This window comes from Acipenser ruthenus, chromosome 6 (assembly GCF_902713425.1).
Source record: "Acipenser ruthenus chromosome 6, fAciRut3.2 maternal haplotype, whole genome shotgun sequence".
NCBI lineage: Eukaryota > Metazoa > Chordata > Actinopteri > Acipenseriformes > Acipenseridae > Acipenser > Acipenser ruthenus.
Window position 1 is genome coordinate 80,598,937 of NC_081194.1, and position 19,449 is coordinate 80,618,385.

The 19,449-nt window shown below is 40.9% G+C and overlaps 1 protein-coding gene across 1 annotated transcript in view; it reads left to right on the top strand.

Moving 5' to 3' along the window:
- LOC117411457 (bifunctional protein GlmU-like) overlaps positions 1–17,897 on the top strand; it is a 34,538-nt gene extending 16,641 nt beyond the window's left edge. The window contains exons 2-3 of the mRNA XM_034019021.2: positions 16,269–16,451; positions 17,582–17,897. Of these exons, the coding sequence (XP_033874912.1) occupies positions 16,269–16,451; positions 17,582–17,833 (435 nt within the window). The 3' untranslated portion in view covers positions 17,834–17,897. The remainder of the gene's footprint in view (positions 1–16,268; positions 16,452–17,581) is intronic.
- Positions 17,898–19,449: the final 1,552 nt, after the last annotated feature.

Below are 19,449 nucleotides of genomic sequence, written 5' to 3' on the forward strand. Positions count from 1 at the left end.
GGAGAAAGCTGACTTACCTGAAATAGTCTGATCCATTGGTAAAAAAAAAAAAACAATTGCAGAGTCATTCTTAAGACTGTGAGTGCTGTATGAGGTTGTTAGTGGAGATGAAGGATAAGATACTTTTCTTTGCAGACTCTTGAAAACAAATATGCAGCAATTATATTGTATCTCACTGGGTAATAACAAGCAATTCAATCTGCCACACAGCAGGCAGTGATGAGAGAAAAAACAAATTGTGCATAATGGCAACACTGTTTAGAATGTAGACAGGTGTTGCATTGCTGTGTACAGCTGAACAGTTACTAAGAACTTATTTATGTAATCGTAGGTTTGATTATAACAACTTCTACTTCATACTGAACACTTGTAATGTGTACTACATCACAGTAAAATAAACTGAAAGAATCAAATACCTCAAAATGAAAACCTCAAAATCAGCACATCATAATGTCCAATATATGGAGGTACTTTTAGGTAACAAAATAGTCCCATACATTGTCTCCGCCATGCACATCTATTCATTATAAAGGCCTCAAATGTGCAGTTTTGAAAGAAACACATGTTTTAGTAAATATGTATTTTCCTGTTTAAGCATGATAGCTGGTAAAGAAATCCCTGTTTGCAAGCCAAGCTTTTGGACTGTCTCGTACTTCCTTGGTCATTTCACCTACAAGGTGAACTTGTCCCCACCCCTTCACTGGCTTCTTTCATGTCAATAATCCATTAGCTGCCCATTGACTGATACCTGTATGCTTTCAGCCAATATTATTATTATTTGTTTATTTAGCAGACGCCTTTATCCAAGGCGACTTACATAGACTAGGGTGTGTGAACTATGCATCAGCTGCAGAGTCACTTACAATTACGTCTCACCTGAAAGACGGAGCACAAGGAGGTTAACTGACTTGCTCAGGGTCACACAGTGAGTCAGTGGCTGAGGTGGGATTTGAACCGGGGAGCGCCTGGTTACAAGCCCTTTTCTTTAACCACTGGACCACACAGCCTCCAGAATTACTGCGGGAACGCTTGGCACCACCTGCCCCGCCTGTCCCCTTGGGGTCCCAGGGGGCTACGAGTGCAGGTTGGCCGCAGGAGGGGACATACTGTCCTGTGACATACAATAACATGCTTTGACCCAGAAGACACTACTACAGTGAAATGACCAAGGAAATAGATCAGTAACAGACTGCATGGACAGCATTGCTTGCAAACAGAGATTTCTTGAACCTAGAGTAGTGTCAGTTTGCTGCAATGTGTTTCTTTCACAACTCCACACTGAGACATGTGTGGCTAATGGACATGCAACATGGGTAACATGTGTGGCATGGTTTTGTTAGTTTCAATCACTCTATTGTTTCTATAGTATTTTTAAACTTTCATTTCCATCGTATAAGTGACTGATCAATAAAGCAATTAATGTCATAGTATAAATGAGAGCCTACCAGCAGTGTCACGGTGCAGTACTAAAAAGCATGACTTCTTTCATTTTAATCCCACTTTACCTGAAATTAGCAAGAATATAATGTATTGGAGTTTTTTTTTGTGGGAATCAATTTCAGGTCATCTAAGAATTGCTTTATAGATAATAACACCCACCAATATTCTTATTTTCAGAGGTTTGTTTTTAATTTTAAATGTTTTAATTAAAGACAGTGGAATCTGCCTCTTTCATCTAAATGGAGAGAAACTCTGCCTTTATCATAACTAACCGAGGGTATTTGCACTGGATGCGCCCTCTGAGGCACAGCCTTGCTCCCTGGGGTTCTCTGTCCCAATTGATTACAGTTTGGGGAGTTGAAGATTAATTCATTTAATTAGCCAAATTCTATTACCCTGGCTAGGGTTAACACAGTTTATCTTCTTTGAAATGTCCAAGTTGGCAAGAGCTTTAATGACTCAGGTATTGGATGTTAAGCTATAGCCCAGAGTAGAGAGCGCCCCCTCTGGGAAATGAGAGATACACCACCAATACCACTAGCAGTTGTCTTAATTGAAGATCTTACACCCAAGTAGTGACCAGATGGAGCCATATAGCACGTAGAATGATTCTTAGTTTGCAATGATTCTGAATAAATAATGACTTGCTGACACATGCAATATAACACAACAGAACCATGTAGAGTGGAATCCCTCTATTTTGACCCCCAAGTGGCCAAGTACAATGGTAGAGTGCCCCAGGGCTCTTTGTAAAGGAGTTGAGATAGTGCAAGAGGTTTCCAATCTGTTTAGTAATACTAATTAGAAGGCAGTGAAGAGAGTGCTCTCAATAGTGGACTTGTCTTCATATCGAGGAGAGGAGTATATTCTCTACATGTGTATGTTAATGAGATATTTAAATAGGATCATTTCAAAGATTCCATAGCAAAGTGCTGGCATCTATATCTGCTGTGATAAACAGCTTCAAGAAAACAGACACAAACTGGATTTCGCCATCTCCTCTGGAGAATGAATGTGAGTGCTAATACTGAACCGCCTACACGCAACAGGCAGGACTATTGCTAGATGGAGTATGTCAAGGGTTATCCCCAGGCAGAATAGAAACCTGTGATCTTTTGACCCAGGCGTGCCATTTGTTAAGGCCAGCTACATGTATTTGTGTTGTCACTTACTGTTGCATTAACACTTTACATGTTGTGTATCTTTCCTTGTGTATAATAAGGCAGCTGATTAATGACTGAATAAACACCCTTTTTTGTTGTTGTGCACCAGTCTCACTGATGGCTCTCAGTCTCCAGGCAGCTCTGAAGTTGTGAAGCTGCAGGTGGGGGAAGCAATTTCATGGTTGATGCACTGCTGTAATCTTTCACCAGCCCTGCCTTTTCGTTGAAGTTTTAAAGAATAAAAGGTTTAAATATCTCAGCTCTGTCAAATTAATCACCAGGCTAAAAGGAGAAGCAGCTTTCAGCTGGGTTTTGTGAAGGTAACTATGTGAGCATTACAGGTGATTCTTTCTGTGCACTGAGGCTCAGAAACTCCATTAATTGCCAGCAGACATATTAGCTCTCAGCTATTATTTTTGCTCTGTGCCAGTCAAGACCAGAAGACAATCAGACGATAAGGGTCATTTTCTGCAAGAGCTAACCTTTTCCTCCCTTATGGATTGAAGCCTTTGTTGACAGTGACATGCTCGGTGGGAACATTACATTAGCACTTCATGTCCGTGGTGGTAAATTCACTGGTAAGTCAAGGAAAAGCAAACACTCCATCATTTCTGCTTCATTTAGCCTTTGAATGGGGTTATACTCACCTGCAGAGAGATGAGGTCAGGGCAAGCAGGGATCATTTTAATCACACTCTCACACTGCTTTTTCAGTAGATTGTGTGTGTTATGCAAAGGTGAGTGTGAGGTGAAATGAGGGAAACCAGAAGTGTATTCATATTCCATACACCACAAGGTAAATCAGACCCTGAAGAAAGTATGTTTGCTTGTATCTCTTTTTTAAGAGAACAGTTTAAAAATACCTGATACACAGCATTTAAGTTGACAGCTACATGGAACAAACCTGAAGTACTCTCAATGAAAAGAATGTATTTGTCTACAGAAAAACATGCAACTACATTCACGGGTGTATAGTTTTGCTGAGAACACACAAGACTACACATAAAACACTAATTTCTTCAGTTTCTTTCAAGTACCTACAGTAGGTAAATCTAAAAGAAACATCCAAGAGAGAAAGTTTCTTGTAGTTTACCACAAAAAAAATACTATTTAAACATGTAAGTCCTTACATTACATGTAAGTCCAGCATTTGTTTTAGTGTCTTATTAAAACGTTCCACTAGCCATCACATTGTGGATGGTAAACTGATGTTCTGATGGAACATATTTTGAGGGACCCAGAAAGTTGTTGAATGCATTGAGACATAAATGGCGTCCCCTGGTCAGTCAGAATCTCCCAAAGGAAACCTACCCGAGAAAACCGTTTCACCAACTTGTTTGCCACTGACTTTGCGCTGATGCTGTGTATTGGTTGCACAGTCCACTATTACTAGAATGAAGCGATACCCTAAGACACCCAACAGGCCCACAATATCCACCCCGATCCAATCAAATGGAGCAAAAGCAAGTGGCAGCGGAACTAGGGGTGCACGCCTAACCTCTTTTGCGGCCGTGAATTGGCATTTCGAACATGATGCCACATATTGTCGTATATTGCTGTAGATTCCCGGCCAATAAAACCTGGCCAGGATTCTCTCCTCCATCTTTTCGCGCCCATGGTGCCCTGTAAATGCAATATCATGGGCAAGTCTGAGCACCTCACTACGAAAAGACCGGGGAACCAGCAGCTGTTGCACCACTTGCCCTGTCTCCGCCACCCAGGACGCCCTATACAACAGCTGGATTTCACAGCAAAATACTGGTAACATATTGTAATCAAATCATTCACCATTGTACTCTCTATACATTGCACCTGTGCCTTTGCTAACCCCAGTGAGCAGTCCCTGTCCTGCTCTGAAAACGCTAATGTATCCAGAGCAGGTGATGTTGTACCCTCGGGGGGGGGGGGGCGTCTTGGTTGGGTACACCCTTAAGCTCACACTGCACCCCCACTCCTTCCCCCACCTTTTCCACAGTGGGGTTTGGTCTGACCGCTCCCCTTCTTCAAGTCTAGTGCCCTCTACTCTTTCTGCCCGACGCTCCTTTTTTGTTTTTCCAAGGCAGATTCGGGGATTTAACAGGTCAGACTATAAGGGGAAAATCTCGCCACACACACTGTATTCTCACTCAACAGTTCATCAGAAAATCTTGTCAATCTTGTCCTAATATAACCGAGTGTGGTAACCTTTTAGTGACTGCAACTGTTATGTCTGCAGTCCGATAACCCACTGTCATCCTAATTTTGGTGGTATGATAAGATCTAGTATCCCTGTGAATACAGGAGATTGCCACCAGCTGTTTGGACTGCCAGGTTCTTGCCCCCTAAGAGCGCGAGACAAATTAAGGTTTGCCCACACCCAAAGTCCACTAATGCGTGGGTGCTCTGTCGGCCCACCTGTACCGACACTAGATAAGAAGACCCCCGATCCCAGTTCCCCCCATACTTGCCAGTGCCGTCTGTCCCGTCCACCCGAGGTCACACACCATCAGGGGGCAGGTGGCAATCTTATGCCCTGACTCATGGCACCTAAAACATAGGGGAACAGACAAAGGCGCTGAGGAGAGAGGCTTATCACTGTCCCGCCCCTCAGCCAGGGGTGGGTTAGGGAGTTTTTCTCTACCACATCTGGGGACCACATGAGGGGGGTCCTGAAATGACCCGTCACTGTCTCCGTGGTGGTCTTGGGTTGTAGCCATCGTACCCAAGCACTGACCCTCTGTGACAGTACTTCCATCAGCTGCTCGGTGACAATGCAGTCTACCACTCTAGGTCCAGGCTGGTTGTCTGGCTCCAATCACTGATGGCACAGTTTTTGGGCAGCAACTCGTGGCCACATCCTTTCCTCCATCTGAAACCTTCGGAACCAGAGCCGGTACATTTTGGGGGTAATCCCAAGTCTATGTAAAATGGCCTGTTTGACTAGCTCATAATCCTAGGCTTCTCTCCTGAGCATCCCATCTGTGCTCCTGCTTTTGCAAGAACTCCAGGGATTGGGCAGGATCCATGGGGGGCTGTAGTTCCTTACAAAACAATATCCCACTTTTTACACCAAATTGTGGTGGGGTGTGGGAAGCGTATGAACAAGAAACACAACAGTCCAGTACTTTTAGTGCAACCCAATGCTTTACCGGTGTATTTTATGCACGTAATTACAGTACAGTGTTTGCTTGCAGTGGTGACAGGGAATTGGTGCACACAGGAATTCTGGTTCCCTCTTGCCTAATCATAGACTTGGCTATGCGTCCGTACCTTGAACCTCCCTTTGGTTGGGTGTCTGAGGCAGCTCCCTCCTGAGAAAAGCCTTTTAGAATGAGAATCCTCCGTGGTTTGTTTACATTCCCTCTGCCACAGCCGGTCGCTACTTGACCAGCTGTTGATGAAAACCTCGGTATTAACTAGCAGGAACTACGTACACCTGTGCAGCCAACCTCCTCAAGATGGCCGTCTTACTGTATGCGCCTTCTTGTCAAGGTCACGTCAGTCAGTCCATCTTGCGCAGGGGTCTCCAATCCTGGTCCTGGAGAGGTACTGTGGCTGCTGGTTTTTGTTTCAACCAATCTCTCAGTTACTTAATTGAACCAATTATTGGCTTAATTAGTCAAGATTAACAGGTGTTCCAGATCTTTAGCCACTGATGATGTAAAGACACCTATAAAACCTGCTGGATAGGGGCTCTCCAGGACCAGGGTTGGAAACCCCTGATCTAGCACCTCCGTCTGTCGGGAGGCCAGTTTTTTCACCCTTCATCTGCCTTCACTCTGTGACGGTGCTAAAGCCTAGTGTTCACTCTGAGAGTGGAACCATCATTCGGATACAATCTCGTCAGCTAGCCACACATTGGACATTGGACAGAGCACTCGAGGAGGCATTTTGGGGTTAGAATTTCTTAAAACCAGGTATTCACTTATCCACTGAATGCATAATTAAGTTTAATTTTCTTTTTATTTAGTATAAAGCTCTGCTCCCCCCCACCCCCGCACAACTGTTAAGCTCCAGCTCATGAAGTGCAAACACTTGAGAGACTGAAAGTGACAACATCTTAACAAATATCCCCATGTTTACTGTGCTTAAAGAGGTGAGAGCAGACTGGCTTTTCTCCACAATGATGAAGGGGGCAGGTATGGATTAAGTAGATCATGCTGGTGACCCGGTGAAGGAGGAGAAAAGGTGTGTCGGCTCAAACAACTTCAGGTTACAATTTTTTTATTTTCGGTTCTCATTGCAGGTGCCTCCAGACAAAAGTCAAACAATATAATCCCAAAAACTGTGTCCCCGTCAGAGTAGTGTTAACCAGGAATGTTCCACTGGGTCAGTGGATTATACAGAATTCATGGTGGTAGCTTGGCTGAGAGGGGGAATTAGAGAGAAAGGGGGAAACGCTGAACTGGAGTCTTATTATAATGAGCCTACCAGGTGGTCCCAGGAAAGTAGACACAGTGTGTCAAGTAATCTGAATAGCTGGGGGCCTTTGCAGCTCATTGGCTGCACTGAGGCCTGGCAAAGAACGCTGTCGCTGGGGGTGGCACTGATGTCGCTATTGAAGTCTCAGTGAAATGTCTGTCAGGCTTGGTTTGCCACAATCAGAGCAGTGATTAGGACCCTTTTGATCGTGGGTTTAGTTTTCTGTCCATTGGGAAGGAGAGGGAGTGGAAAGATGGGGGCTGGAGCAGCATATTTAATGTCTTGCACTGGGGGGCCGACATCATTTCCCAGCAGGTCAGGGGGTCAGGTTTGTATTTAGTTAGCGGTAATGATCTCGTTAGGGATCTGAATGGACCACCGTCTAAGCTGATTCAGGGGAATGAGCGTGCCTTCCCTTCCCCCTCCTTTCCCTGCGTTGTGTGGGCTTATACAAGACATGAGCCGTGATTAATGGACTTCCAGGGCTTAATAACTTGCAAAACAGCATTAAACAAGGGTAGCCCGGGACAATTGGAGTGGGACCCAGGAGGAGTAGGAGGAGGTTGTAAACAAAACCAGCACAATCGCGAGGCATGGAATTAACTAAAATGGGGCATACAATGGTACAGCTGGCAACTGGCAGGGAGCCAAGCCTGGGAGAAACTCCATCGCTGCTTCCAGGTGGCCTGGGCCAGGGCGGGCTTTTCAGTTTTGTAAGTGTTAAAAAAAGAAGAAGAGAAAGGGTACATTTGCACAGGGAGAGACAGTGAGAGGAAGCCATTGAGCAGAAACAAGAAAGAGATTAAACAGCAGAGAAAGTGATAAGCAGATAATGGGGAAGACATTGAATAGAACAAGTAATCCTTGACACGCAAGCACAAATCTGAAGGCTTTTGTTTCTGAGTTTAATTTAACCCAGAATTCGAAAGTGGGACAAAAGGAGTAGTAATTTAGCCCCCCCTCCACCCCACCCCAGCCTCATCCCCCCTCCACTGCAGCCTCATTCCCTTCACCCCAGCCTCATTCCTCTCCCCCACCTTATTTTGTGCATTTGTCAAAATATATGTCAATATACTCCATAGTGCAACTGAACATATATAAGCATGTGTTTACCCCTTGACAGAGCTGTCTCCTCTTTTGATTCGAATACCCCTCCCAGACTTGCCAGCCAACACTTTAGCTTGAATCTGCTGTATCATTCAGTTCTGTCATTTAAAACCGGAGCATTTGGATAGATTGACAGCGCTTCTGTTGTTTTTAAATTGTTCAACATTTTCAATCATAAAAATACAATAGCAACTACCTAATGGTATAGCCCAGTTAAAAGAGGTAAAACACAGTATATTTGTAACAGATGGTTATTTATAACTGTGTTCCAGTTTTTACAATGTAACTATCTACAGTACCGTGTTTCTTCAGAAAATCAAGTTTAACCCATGTCGTCCTAAAAATGCACAGTATTAACTTTCAAATTGTTTCTTCATAACCTGGGGACTTTTTAAAACAGGTTAAAGCGCCCTCTGGCCTCAACACTGCTCAAAATCATGTCTAACCTCCAGAGTGTAACCATGAATCTGTCCCCCTGCAACAAACACAACAAATCCACCAGGGGACAGAAATATTAATAGTAGAGATTAATATTTGAATACGTGTTACAGAGCATGCTAACATAGCTTGTTTTCGTAGGGTTAAGCTCAAAATACAAAATTACCAAGTACAGTACTTCTCTCTTTTTAAATATTATTGGATGTTCAGTAATTCATATATAAATATAATTCAGCTCACGTGTTTATCAATTTGTTAATATTAAATCAGATATAAACTAACAAATGAACTCTTTCTAAAACAGCTCAAGACTGTACTTGGAAATGTTGGATGACAAGTGGGCTGATTACATTAATGACTGTGAATGGCAAGCTACCAGATCAGTGGCTGTATTTTTCCTGTCAACATCAGATCTGTCAATGCATTTAAGCAAGATTGAACAAGAGTCATAAGTGCACAGGTCAGGGTAAATGGAGCTGAAATAACAGTCTATCAGAAAGACTGGACTGATTGGTGCTCCAGCTGTAATGTCACCACAACAAGTCTGTAATGGTTAAATCTTATTTGATCACCTGTAAAAAGGGTTCCCTTTGCCTCTTCTGCGATGGATTAGATGGAATATAATCAAGGGCAGTCCGGTGGTTTAACTACCCCCCCTCCCTTTCTGCTGTGGCTCCAGTTGCTATAGAAGCTTCCCACACTTTTGCCATTCATTCGGTTTCTTTGTATTCCACCATCTCACATTGTGTAATAAATTAGTGGGGTGGTCTGGCGGCCTTGGAGGTGTGGAGCGGATCATGGTTAGTTGAATGTGGGAGGGCTCTGCATGTTGGCTCCTTATTGGGGTCGGCTTGTGTTTGTCACTCTGGAGACACACATGGGTTGCTTAGGTTGTAGAACATGCTGATAAGGCTGGTGGTGATCTAGGGGGAGGATGTTAGACATGTCAGCAACAGAGAGATCATGGAGACGGGTGGGACTGTACATCTTACTGACCATGTAGGAATAGGCAAAACAGAAATGTTTGGCCCAACCAATAATAAATGTGGTCCATGGTGAGGACAATGAAATACATCTGGGACATGTTTTATTTGTTTTTATATTTGTCTGCCACGATTGCTTGGTTAAAGTTCACCTGTAGGAGTCCTATTGAACCTGTTTAGCTAGGACTTGTTTTCCATATCAGCAGGCAATTTGTAACTCTTATGAATCTAGCTGGATCTTTTAAGTTTTGATGGAAATTGTATATTTGCAGTTTGCACCCAATTGAGCCCTGATTTTATGGATGCGAAGTGGGATCGCAGTTGGCACAAAAGGACGTTGTTCAGAATGATTTTTGTGGACATGCGTTTGCATCCTTTATGTTGAAAGGATTTAATTTGATTTAAAGAGAACAAACCCATGTTCACTGTGGGACAACTTACACAATAGCTGAGCCTGTGCCTAATAATACAATTAAAAATTACCTTGTTGTTTTGCTGATCCTTGGCGATTCCATAAAGGTCTGTGAACATGAAGATAAGCAAATAGACAAAAACTGTTTGACAAACTTTTAAACACATTACAAAAAATCATACTCGCATACAGGTCCAAAGGCGGCTTCAAGCCCAGCACAAGTGTAAACGGATTACCCAACTGATAACAGTCTTTAAATCCAATTGACGTTAAGGCAGCTCAAGTCAGAGTTGTAAGTCTAACACGCTATTAGTGGTTCAAGGATGTTTGTTTTATGACTGTTTAATTGGTATCAGTGAAGCATCAATGATCTGAAACATCCCAGTGCATTACAATTGCATACGTTAGGCTTTATCTCCTATTATATTTTAAGAGTTGTCAGTTGAAAACGGGCTATTTGACATTAATTCACTGTGTTTGCTGAGAACTGGGCTGTGACTAAATTCTGAGTGACTGACAGCATTAAGAGCAGGTTGAACTTAATCTGTTTTTCCTTCAGCTCAAAATTTCTACATTTGTATTTACTTTTTTAAATAAAAGATTTATTTTAAATATTTGCACAAACCCTTCACGCAATCCAAGTCTGAGAGGCTGCTCAGTTCTGCTATTTCATCCCCACTTGCGTGTCTGTGCCAATGTATGCCTGAGACAAACTGAATCTGTAGAAATCCTGAGCTGCACAGCTACCACACTAAAATCTGACCCCCCTTTCAGCAGGGGCCTGGTTTGATGTAGGTGGTTTAGTGTGACTGCTGAGTTCAGCTTTTAACTCATCGTGCTGATTGTGAAACAGATCTTAGCATGAATAATGGATCTGAAAATATATTTCTCTTTTATGGCAGTCGGCCATCTGAAGTTGTTTAATATGTGGGTTTAAACCACAATTGTCTCCAGTCTTTGTGAGCCTGCTATTCTTGTGTGTTCTCAGAGGCGTGTAGTCATGTTTGATCTTCTTCTTCTTCTTCTTCTTCTTCTTCTTCTTCTTCTTCTTCTTCTTCTTCTTCTTCTTCTTCTTCTTATTATTATTATTAATAATTTCTTAGCAGATGCCCTTACCCAGGGCGACTTACAGTTGTATACAAAAAATAGACATCAAGAATTGCAATACAATTAAGAGCAAGATACAAAATACAATTACTTCAGTCCTAATAAGAACAAATACGATTTGATATCGGGGCAGTTCAAAGCAGATAACAGTGCTGATAGTTACATCAGGGTTAGATACGAGCACAGGTGAAATACAAGATACTACAGATTGGGTTAAGTGCAGGATTACATACAGTAAAATAGGGAGCAGATAAGTGCAAGTTACAACGGCAACATTTTCTTGTATTTTTTACAACTTTTTTTGAAAGTGTTTTCATTTCCCTAAGGATTAGGTCCAGCACTGCATTGAGAACATTATTTATAATACTGAGATGGAATGAAGATCCTGTGCGATTCACAGTAACTGGGTGCATTTACTTTTTTACTTTAATAACAAATCAGATCCCCTGACACGCTAGAATTGCATTTTCAAGATTTGACACTCATGAAATAGTTTTAATTTATTTTCAATGTTATCATTCCGGTCCTAATTTATTTCTGAAAATTATTTCTCAATACAATATGTTTTTAAAATGTATTTATTTAGAGAAGGTTCAGTACTGGTACAGTAAAGTCATTTCAATAAATTGTGTTGCCCGGCAGCCACTCAACTGCCGAAGGACCTATGGAAGCGGGGTATGTAACATTTTGAAATCTAACATTAAAAATACACAGCAACTTTTAAATACAATACAAAATACAAATGTATTTTTATATAGTGCCCTTCACAGGCATCCCAAAATGCTGTATAAAGTTAGAAACAAAACAAGAAAGCTCATATGTATGAAGGTCCAGTGGTTAAAGAAAAGGGCTTTGTAACCAAGAGATCCCCGGTACAAATTTTGGCTCGGTCACTGACTCACTGTGTGACCCTGAGTTACTTAACCTGTGCTCCGATGCATAGTTCACACCCCCTAGTCTCTGTAAGTTGCCTTGGATAAAGGCGTCTGCTAAATAAACAAATAATAATAGATTTAGGGTGGCACTGAGGTTAACGCTGCTGCCTCACAGCACCAGGGTCCTGGGTTTGATTCCTGGCTCGGGGGTCTGTCTGTGTGGAGTTTGCATGTTCTCCCCGTGTTCGCATGGGTTTTCTCTGGGTACTCCAGTTTCCTCCCACAGTCCAAAGACATGATGGCTAGATGGATTGGCCTCTCTTAGTTGCCCTGCGATGGACTGGCGTCCCGTCCAGGGTGTAGTCTCGCCTTGCGCCCTGTGTCTGCTGGGCTAGTCTCCAGCTCACCGTGACCCTCTATAGGATTAAGCGGTTACAGATCATTATTATTATTATTTATTTCTTAGCAGATGCCCTTATCCAGAGCGACTTACAATTGTTACAAGATATCACATTATTTTTACATACAATTACCCATTTATACTGTAAATAATAATAATAATAATAATAATAATAATAATAATAATAATAATAATAATAATAATAATAATAATATACACAAAATATTCATTTAAAAATACAAGCAAAGGTTCTGCATTTTCTGATCTCAAAGAACGAGTAGGATCACACAGTCAGAGTTAGTTGATTATACAAATACACTGTTTTTGTATAATAGTATAATAGTCAAAGTTTGGTATTTCACTTAAAGTGTAAAATAATATTCCAAATGTGGTGCCTGATACTAAACATGCAAGACTCAGAGACACAGTATGCAAAGATGAATGTTCCCAAACAGCGTGTAAGGACAAACACGAGCAAACACAGGAGAAACAAAACCAAACTGATTGGATTGGACCTTTTTATATTAAAATTGAGTAACATGTGCCTCTCAATACAGGGACCCTAACCTGAATGGATCAAGGTCGAATTACAGTGATCATGTTTGAAATAGCCTGCAGTGCATTTAGGGCCATTCAGAGAGAGGTGACTGGATGTCATCCATTGCTCATCTATTTATTTAGAGACACACATTTTCTTTATACAAACATAAAGCCCCTGAAATAGCACACATTATTAAACACTACAAATGCAGGTGACTGCTTAAACATGTACATACTTTACAAAGCGTTGAAACTATAGACACACGTTTTGTATTCTCATATGAAACTTCAAAGAAATGGACTCATCCTTGTAATATGTAGTGTAGCTGTGCAATCTAATGCAGGAATAACGCAGCTTACTTTGTTTAACTAGGATGATGTGGATTTGCGTCTGGATTCAAAGTCGTGGTTCTTCAGGCTGTACATCTATATTTGGGCTCTCAGGAAGATAAATGGTCTTGTTTCCTTAAGGCATTGTTTGTGTAATCTAATTCCAGAACACAGTGAGAATCTTTATTTGATGCTTTCACAAAAGGCAGGTTTTCAGTCGTGTTTTTTCTTTTGTGCAAGCAATCATGTTTTATTTGATTTGAAGTTTATAAAGCCGGTTATTTTAGGGAGTTGAATGGCTCAGTTATTGACGACAGGGGGTTTTGATTGGCAGTTTGCTTCCAGATGACGGCACCATTGTCTGATTGATGAATTGTCCATTTATGAGAGAATCATCTGAAAATGCCGACAGACCTAGATGTTACAATGCATCAAAAATAAACAGCACAACACACATGAATGTATTATGAATTCTTTTTTATTATTTTTAATTGTGACAGCTCTAAGGTTTTGGCTAGCACACAATGATTGTATTGCACACAAAAACATTATTATTACATTTGTTTTCATTGGTATACTAAAATAGTCTGCTGTGTATTTAAAGTGCACACACACACACAGACACACGCACGCGAGCACACAGACACACACACACACACATTATTTTAGTCTAGAAGAAAAAAGAAAACTTTGCTTCTGTGGACATTATTTCACAGCTGACAGCTGCATAAATAATACTGATATCATACATTGACCCAAACCTAATGATAAAGCCTTGAATGTTATTGTGTTGGGGTACAATTCACAACACAACAGATGTGTCACTAACAGCTTGACTATCAGGTTATCAGGTGGTGAATAGACTAAATGGCATTGCCACTATTCAAAGGTCAGCTTACCAAAGTTTATCAAACAGATCATATAACATTTGGCTATAGTTGTTAACCTTTAGTCAAAAGATTAGGATGAAACATTATTTATAAAAAAGCAATCAACATTTTTAATATTTCTAGAAAAATCAATATAATACTTGCTTTAATCCTGAGCTAAACGATTGCCCTGATTTGTTAAGAATGTCTCATTGAAAGTTAGTAGCACTGCAGCTGTTGGACATTATCTTGCCTTTCAATACAAAGTATTTGCTGTGTTCAAACATTTACCATCCTGTTGTTCTGATTCTTGCATGACCTTGACAAAAAGAATTCATACTGGGGAGATAGTTCTGATTGGTCTATGATAATTAACAGTTATTTGCACATGAAAAAATCCTTTCAGTGGTGTTTAGCTTGCGATCATTTTTTTTTTTTTTTAATGAAGCAAACTTATATATATAGCAGTGTGGAGTAGTGGTTAGGGCTCTGGACTCTTGACCGGAGGGATGTGGGTTCAATCCCAGGTGGGGGACACTGCTGCTGTACCCTTGAGCAAGGTACTTTACCTAGATTGCTCAGTAAAAACCCAACTGTATAAATGGGTAATTGTAAGTGAAAATAATGTGATTTCTTGTAACAATTGTAAGTCGCCCTGGATAAGGGCGTCTGCTAAGAAATAAATTATATATATATTCATTTTGGCATGCTTGTATTTTAAAGTGAATATTTTGTGTATATTATTATTATTATTATTATTATTATTATTATTATTATTATTATTATCATTATTATTATTTACCAGGGCCATTCTAGAAGTTAAACAGGGCTTGGTGTACACAGCGCCCCAGCTCAATAGGATTGAGATCTGGGACTTTGCTGTACAAGGGAGGAGTCTCTGGCACGTTCCTCTCACCAATCTTGAACAATAGTGTCTCGGTGGGTGTGTGGCAGGGCAGAGGAAAAGCCCTGCACATAATTAAAGGGGACAGGGCAAGCCCTGCATGGAAATATATATATATATATATATTATATATATATATATATATATATTTTTTTTTTTTTTTTTTTTTTTTTCACTAAACTTCTGTAGAATGTGACCATCTCCGGACTGATTCATTTATTGTTAATCCCGAGGAACACATCAAACAAACAAACAACCAACCACCACAAACGACACACACCAACACAAAACCAACAACAAACAACACACCACAAAACACACGAAAGTAAACGGTTACTACGCATGCTGGAAGCACCACCACGGTATTTGTTTGGATTTTGTGTTTGAGATTTGGTTTTATTTCAATCTTTTATTGTTCTCTGTGAGCAGTGTTTTTGTTTAAACTGTTTTATTTATTTTTGTTGCAATAAAAACGGCGCACAAGAGCGCTTTCGCCGCAGTACCTCTCTGTGTTGTCTGTCAGCTGTCTGGACTGGGTACGTCATGACCCTCGGCTACCCTGTCACAGGGTGGTTGTGTTTTTATTACTTGGAAGAATCCGGCAGTACCCCTGGATAAAAAAAACAAAATACAGTGCATTATGGCCACTGTTTCTCCATTTCTCTTTTTTATCTACTTAAAAGTCTTAACAGCTGTGTGTGTGTATGTGTATATATATATATATATAATGTATATATTAGTTTTTAACTTTTTTGGATTTTACAGGATTTTTTTCAGGTTTTGTTTAAACGCTTTTATTTTAGCAGAATGGTATTTGAAACATCTCGTGTTTCTTTATCATGTCTTTGAGAGTCTGTTCTGTCTGTCATTCGTTAGTGGAAGCAACAGATTAAAAAGTACAGTTATTGCAAAAATATTTCCTTTCACCAAAACATCTCAGTGCAGTAATAGTCTAAATGGCCATTTCATGGAACCACAGTCACCAGTGACAATACATTGTAAAAGCTGTCACTTACAACCAACACCTGATTTTACAAACTGCAAAAATTAGATATAAACCATGAGAAAAACATGTAGTACATATTTACATTTTGTAATATTAAGGAACTATCTCATTTTACAATAAATGTTGCAATTGAAATAACCATTACACTTCTATTTAATACTGGTAAATCAATACGTTATTTCAGAAAAAAAGGTAAAAACAAAATGTGACCAAGTCTAACACACAGTATTGCGAGTGCGATGCTAGTGTCTCCATTCTCCCCAGTCAAACTGTGCTTGTCTCCATTCTCCCCAGGCTGGACCCAGCCCCATATCTGTCTATGCACTGCGTCTTGGTCCTGGTGAGGAGATCCTGAGCTCCCTGGTCAGATTTGTGGAGGAGAAGGAGCTGAAAGCACCATTTGTCATCACATGTGTGGGTAGCGTCACCAAGGCAACGCTCAGGCTGGCAAATGCCACTGCTTCAAATACTAATGAGGTACTTGGCAAGACGGCTGGCGGTAAGGCCACGGTTGTTGTGCTGTAGGAGTCTGCAGTAGAGGTAAACAGTCGAAAGGAAATCAATTAAGTATTTCCATAGTTAAAAAGTCTAATCTTCAATGCCACATTTAAAATGGTAGGAAAAGCGTCTTTTAATCCTGTCTGTTGTTCTACAGTATGGAGACAGGATGATAAAGAAGAAAGGGTACACTAGAGTGCTCAACTAAGTTTGATTATGTTTTTTTTAATCTTACAATACCTAAACAAAAATGATTGAAAAGCATATAGATATAAAATACATCCGCATGAAACTGAATTTTATCTTTGAACAGTATTACCAGTATGATCATTTACATTATTTTTGGCAAGTTATGTATGCTCTTCTTGCCAGATTTTACAGCAGTGTGAAAAATACATTTTCAAAGTGGGGAAAGTAAAGCATTTCTCTGTGAGCTCTTCAGAAACGAGTATACATATAAATATGAATTAATCAATCAATTCATTAGAAATACCAGAAATCATTCCCAAGTGCTTTATATCTAATTGCACTGCCCAATTCTATAATTATACTCCAAATTAATTAATTCTGACTCCACCACCTCTGTGACAAATGATGTATCTCTGGTTTGTTTATTGAACACTCACTTCAGCAGTGCAAACTTTACCTGAACAATCATATAAATGGGGTATGTGAACACAATAGCTGTATGAATCATACAGAACATTTCCAGGTGGTGTTTCAGTATGAAATAAAATGCTTGCACAGCATTAGATACATTCAGGGATTTAAGAAATGTTTCTTCTCCTAAGAGCTTGGTAAACACAAGCTTTTTTTTCTGCTGGCTACAGTATCTTGATTTGGGATCTTAAAAGCTAGCTCTTGAGTTTTTGAAAGGGTCAACTTATAAAAATGCATTACACAGCAGAACATGAAGTTTTGGAAATGTAAAAGAGAATAATGAAAAATAACAAGCAAGAGCTGCTTTGGAGATTGGTAATAGATAGGTAGCGTTATCAGCATAAAGTCTTACAATTTCATGTTAGACAGTCCAGCATTTTCATGCTAATGCTGTATTTTATTTAATACTAAATTACTGGTGTTTGTCGTCCCCCCCCCCCCCCCTCTAGATAATTCATCTGAATGAGAAATTTGAAATTGTCTCCTTGGTTGGAACCCTGAATAAAGATGCCCACTTGCATATCAGTCTGGCTGACAAGGATGGCAAGACTGTGGGAGGGCATGCTGTGGGTGACCTGGAGGTCTTCACAACTGCTGAAATAGTCATTGGCGAGGGAAGTGATCTACATTTCACCCGAGAGATGGATGAACGCACCGGTTTCCCAGAGCTTGTCATTGGCTCTCGCTCTGAGCTAGCCTAGCAATTTACACTCTGTACATTGTCTCTTTTAAAAAGCGCATTGAATAAATTGGGCTGAAACATGACTTCTCTTCTCATTGCATTTCCTTATTGATTGAGGCACTGTTATCGAGCGGGGACTAATCAATTCTTCAGTAGGAAGAAGGGGGTGAAATCAGTTGAGGCAAACTCTTCAAATGACTTGTCATTAATTTGCCTCTTCGCTAGCACTTGTTTGCTCAGGAGATGAGTTTGGCTTTCTCTGTCTATTAGCAGGACTGTGCTCTTGGGATTTTCATGGGCTGCGAGGTGGGGGGGGGAGGGGGATACACTATATTTGCTCATCCTTACAGACTCACTTATTACCGCTAATTGGGAGGGACAGTTTAAACAAGCACAGAAGAGCAGTTGTCACACAAGCGTGACATGGGTTTAAAGAGGCAGTCAGTGCCGGCTGCGCTGCTCAGTCCTGACCCTCCTCATCTCCTGCAGCATCCTGGCTGGGAGCCGGTCTCTACATCCTACTCAAAGTGGGGCATTTGTCAAGACAGATACATTAGCAGTCAGCAGTCTTAAGAAATGTGACCAGGACAAGCCACTGGTGAGAAAAGCAGCAGACAGACATGTAGCTGTCTGACACGCTTAGGAAGGAGCAGCAGACAGACATGTAGCCGTCTGACACACTTAGGAGGGAGCAGCAGACAGACATGTAGCTGTCTGACACACTTAGGAGGGATCAGCAGACAGACATGTAGGTGTCGGGGACACTTAGGAAGGAGCAGCAGACAGACATGTAGCTGTCTGACACACTTAGGAAGGAGCAGCAGACAGACATGTAGCTGTCTGACACACTTAGGAAGGAGCAGCAGACAGACATGTAGCTGTCTGACACACTTAGGAAGGAGCAGCAGACAGACATGTAGCTGTCTGATACGCTTAGGAAGGAGCAGCAGACAGATGTAGCTGTCTGACACACTTAGAAAGGAGTAGCAGACAGACATGTAGCTGTCTGACACGCTTAGGAAGGAGCAGCAGACAGACATGTAGCTGTCTGACACACTTAGGAAGGAGCAGCAGACAGACATGTAGCTGTCTGACACACTTAGGAAGGAGCAGCAGACAGATGTAGCTGTCCAGGACATTTAAATAGTCAACAGCTGATTTAAGGGGCGGCACAAAAGCACACTCCTTTAGCACAAGCAATGTGATCTGAATGTAACATGCTCTTTTTGTTTTTATACCCTCGGTTTCAAGTTCAGTGTCACTTGCACCCCATTTAAGAACATGAATAAGCGCACGATGGGCAAAGAAAATCCATTTTGCACTGATTAGGATATACCCATTATTTCTTTCTAAAACTTTGACCATGCTATCAAAATACTATTACAGGTGAAAGTACATACTGTGTTAATAAATTTAAGATATAAGCAACGATTGTTCATTATCTACAGCAGGTGGAACGCTCCTTGGATAAAGTGACATATGAAATGCTTTCTTGAAACCACACAGGCTGATGGTTTGGTGAAGTGACCAACTATCTTGTGCAGCAATTTGTTATTCACTTATTCGCTACACTTCTGTCGTTAATAAGGAGGGTAACCAACATGAAATGCAGCTAGGCTTTCATAATCATGAAGG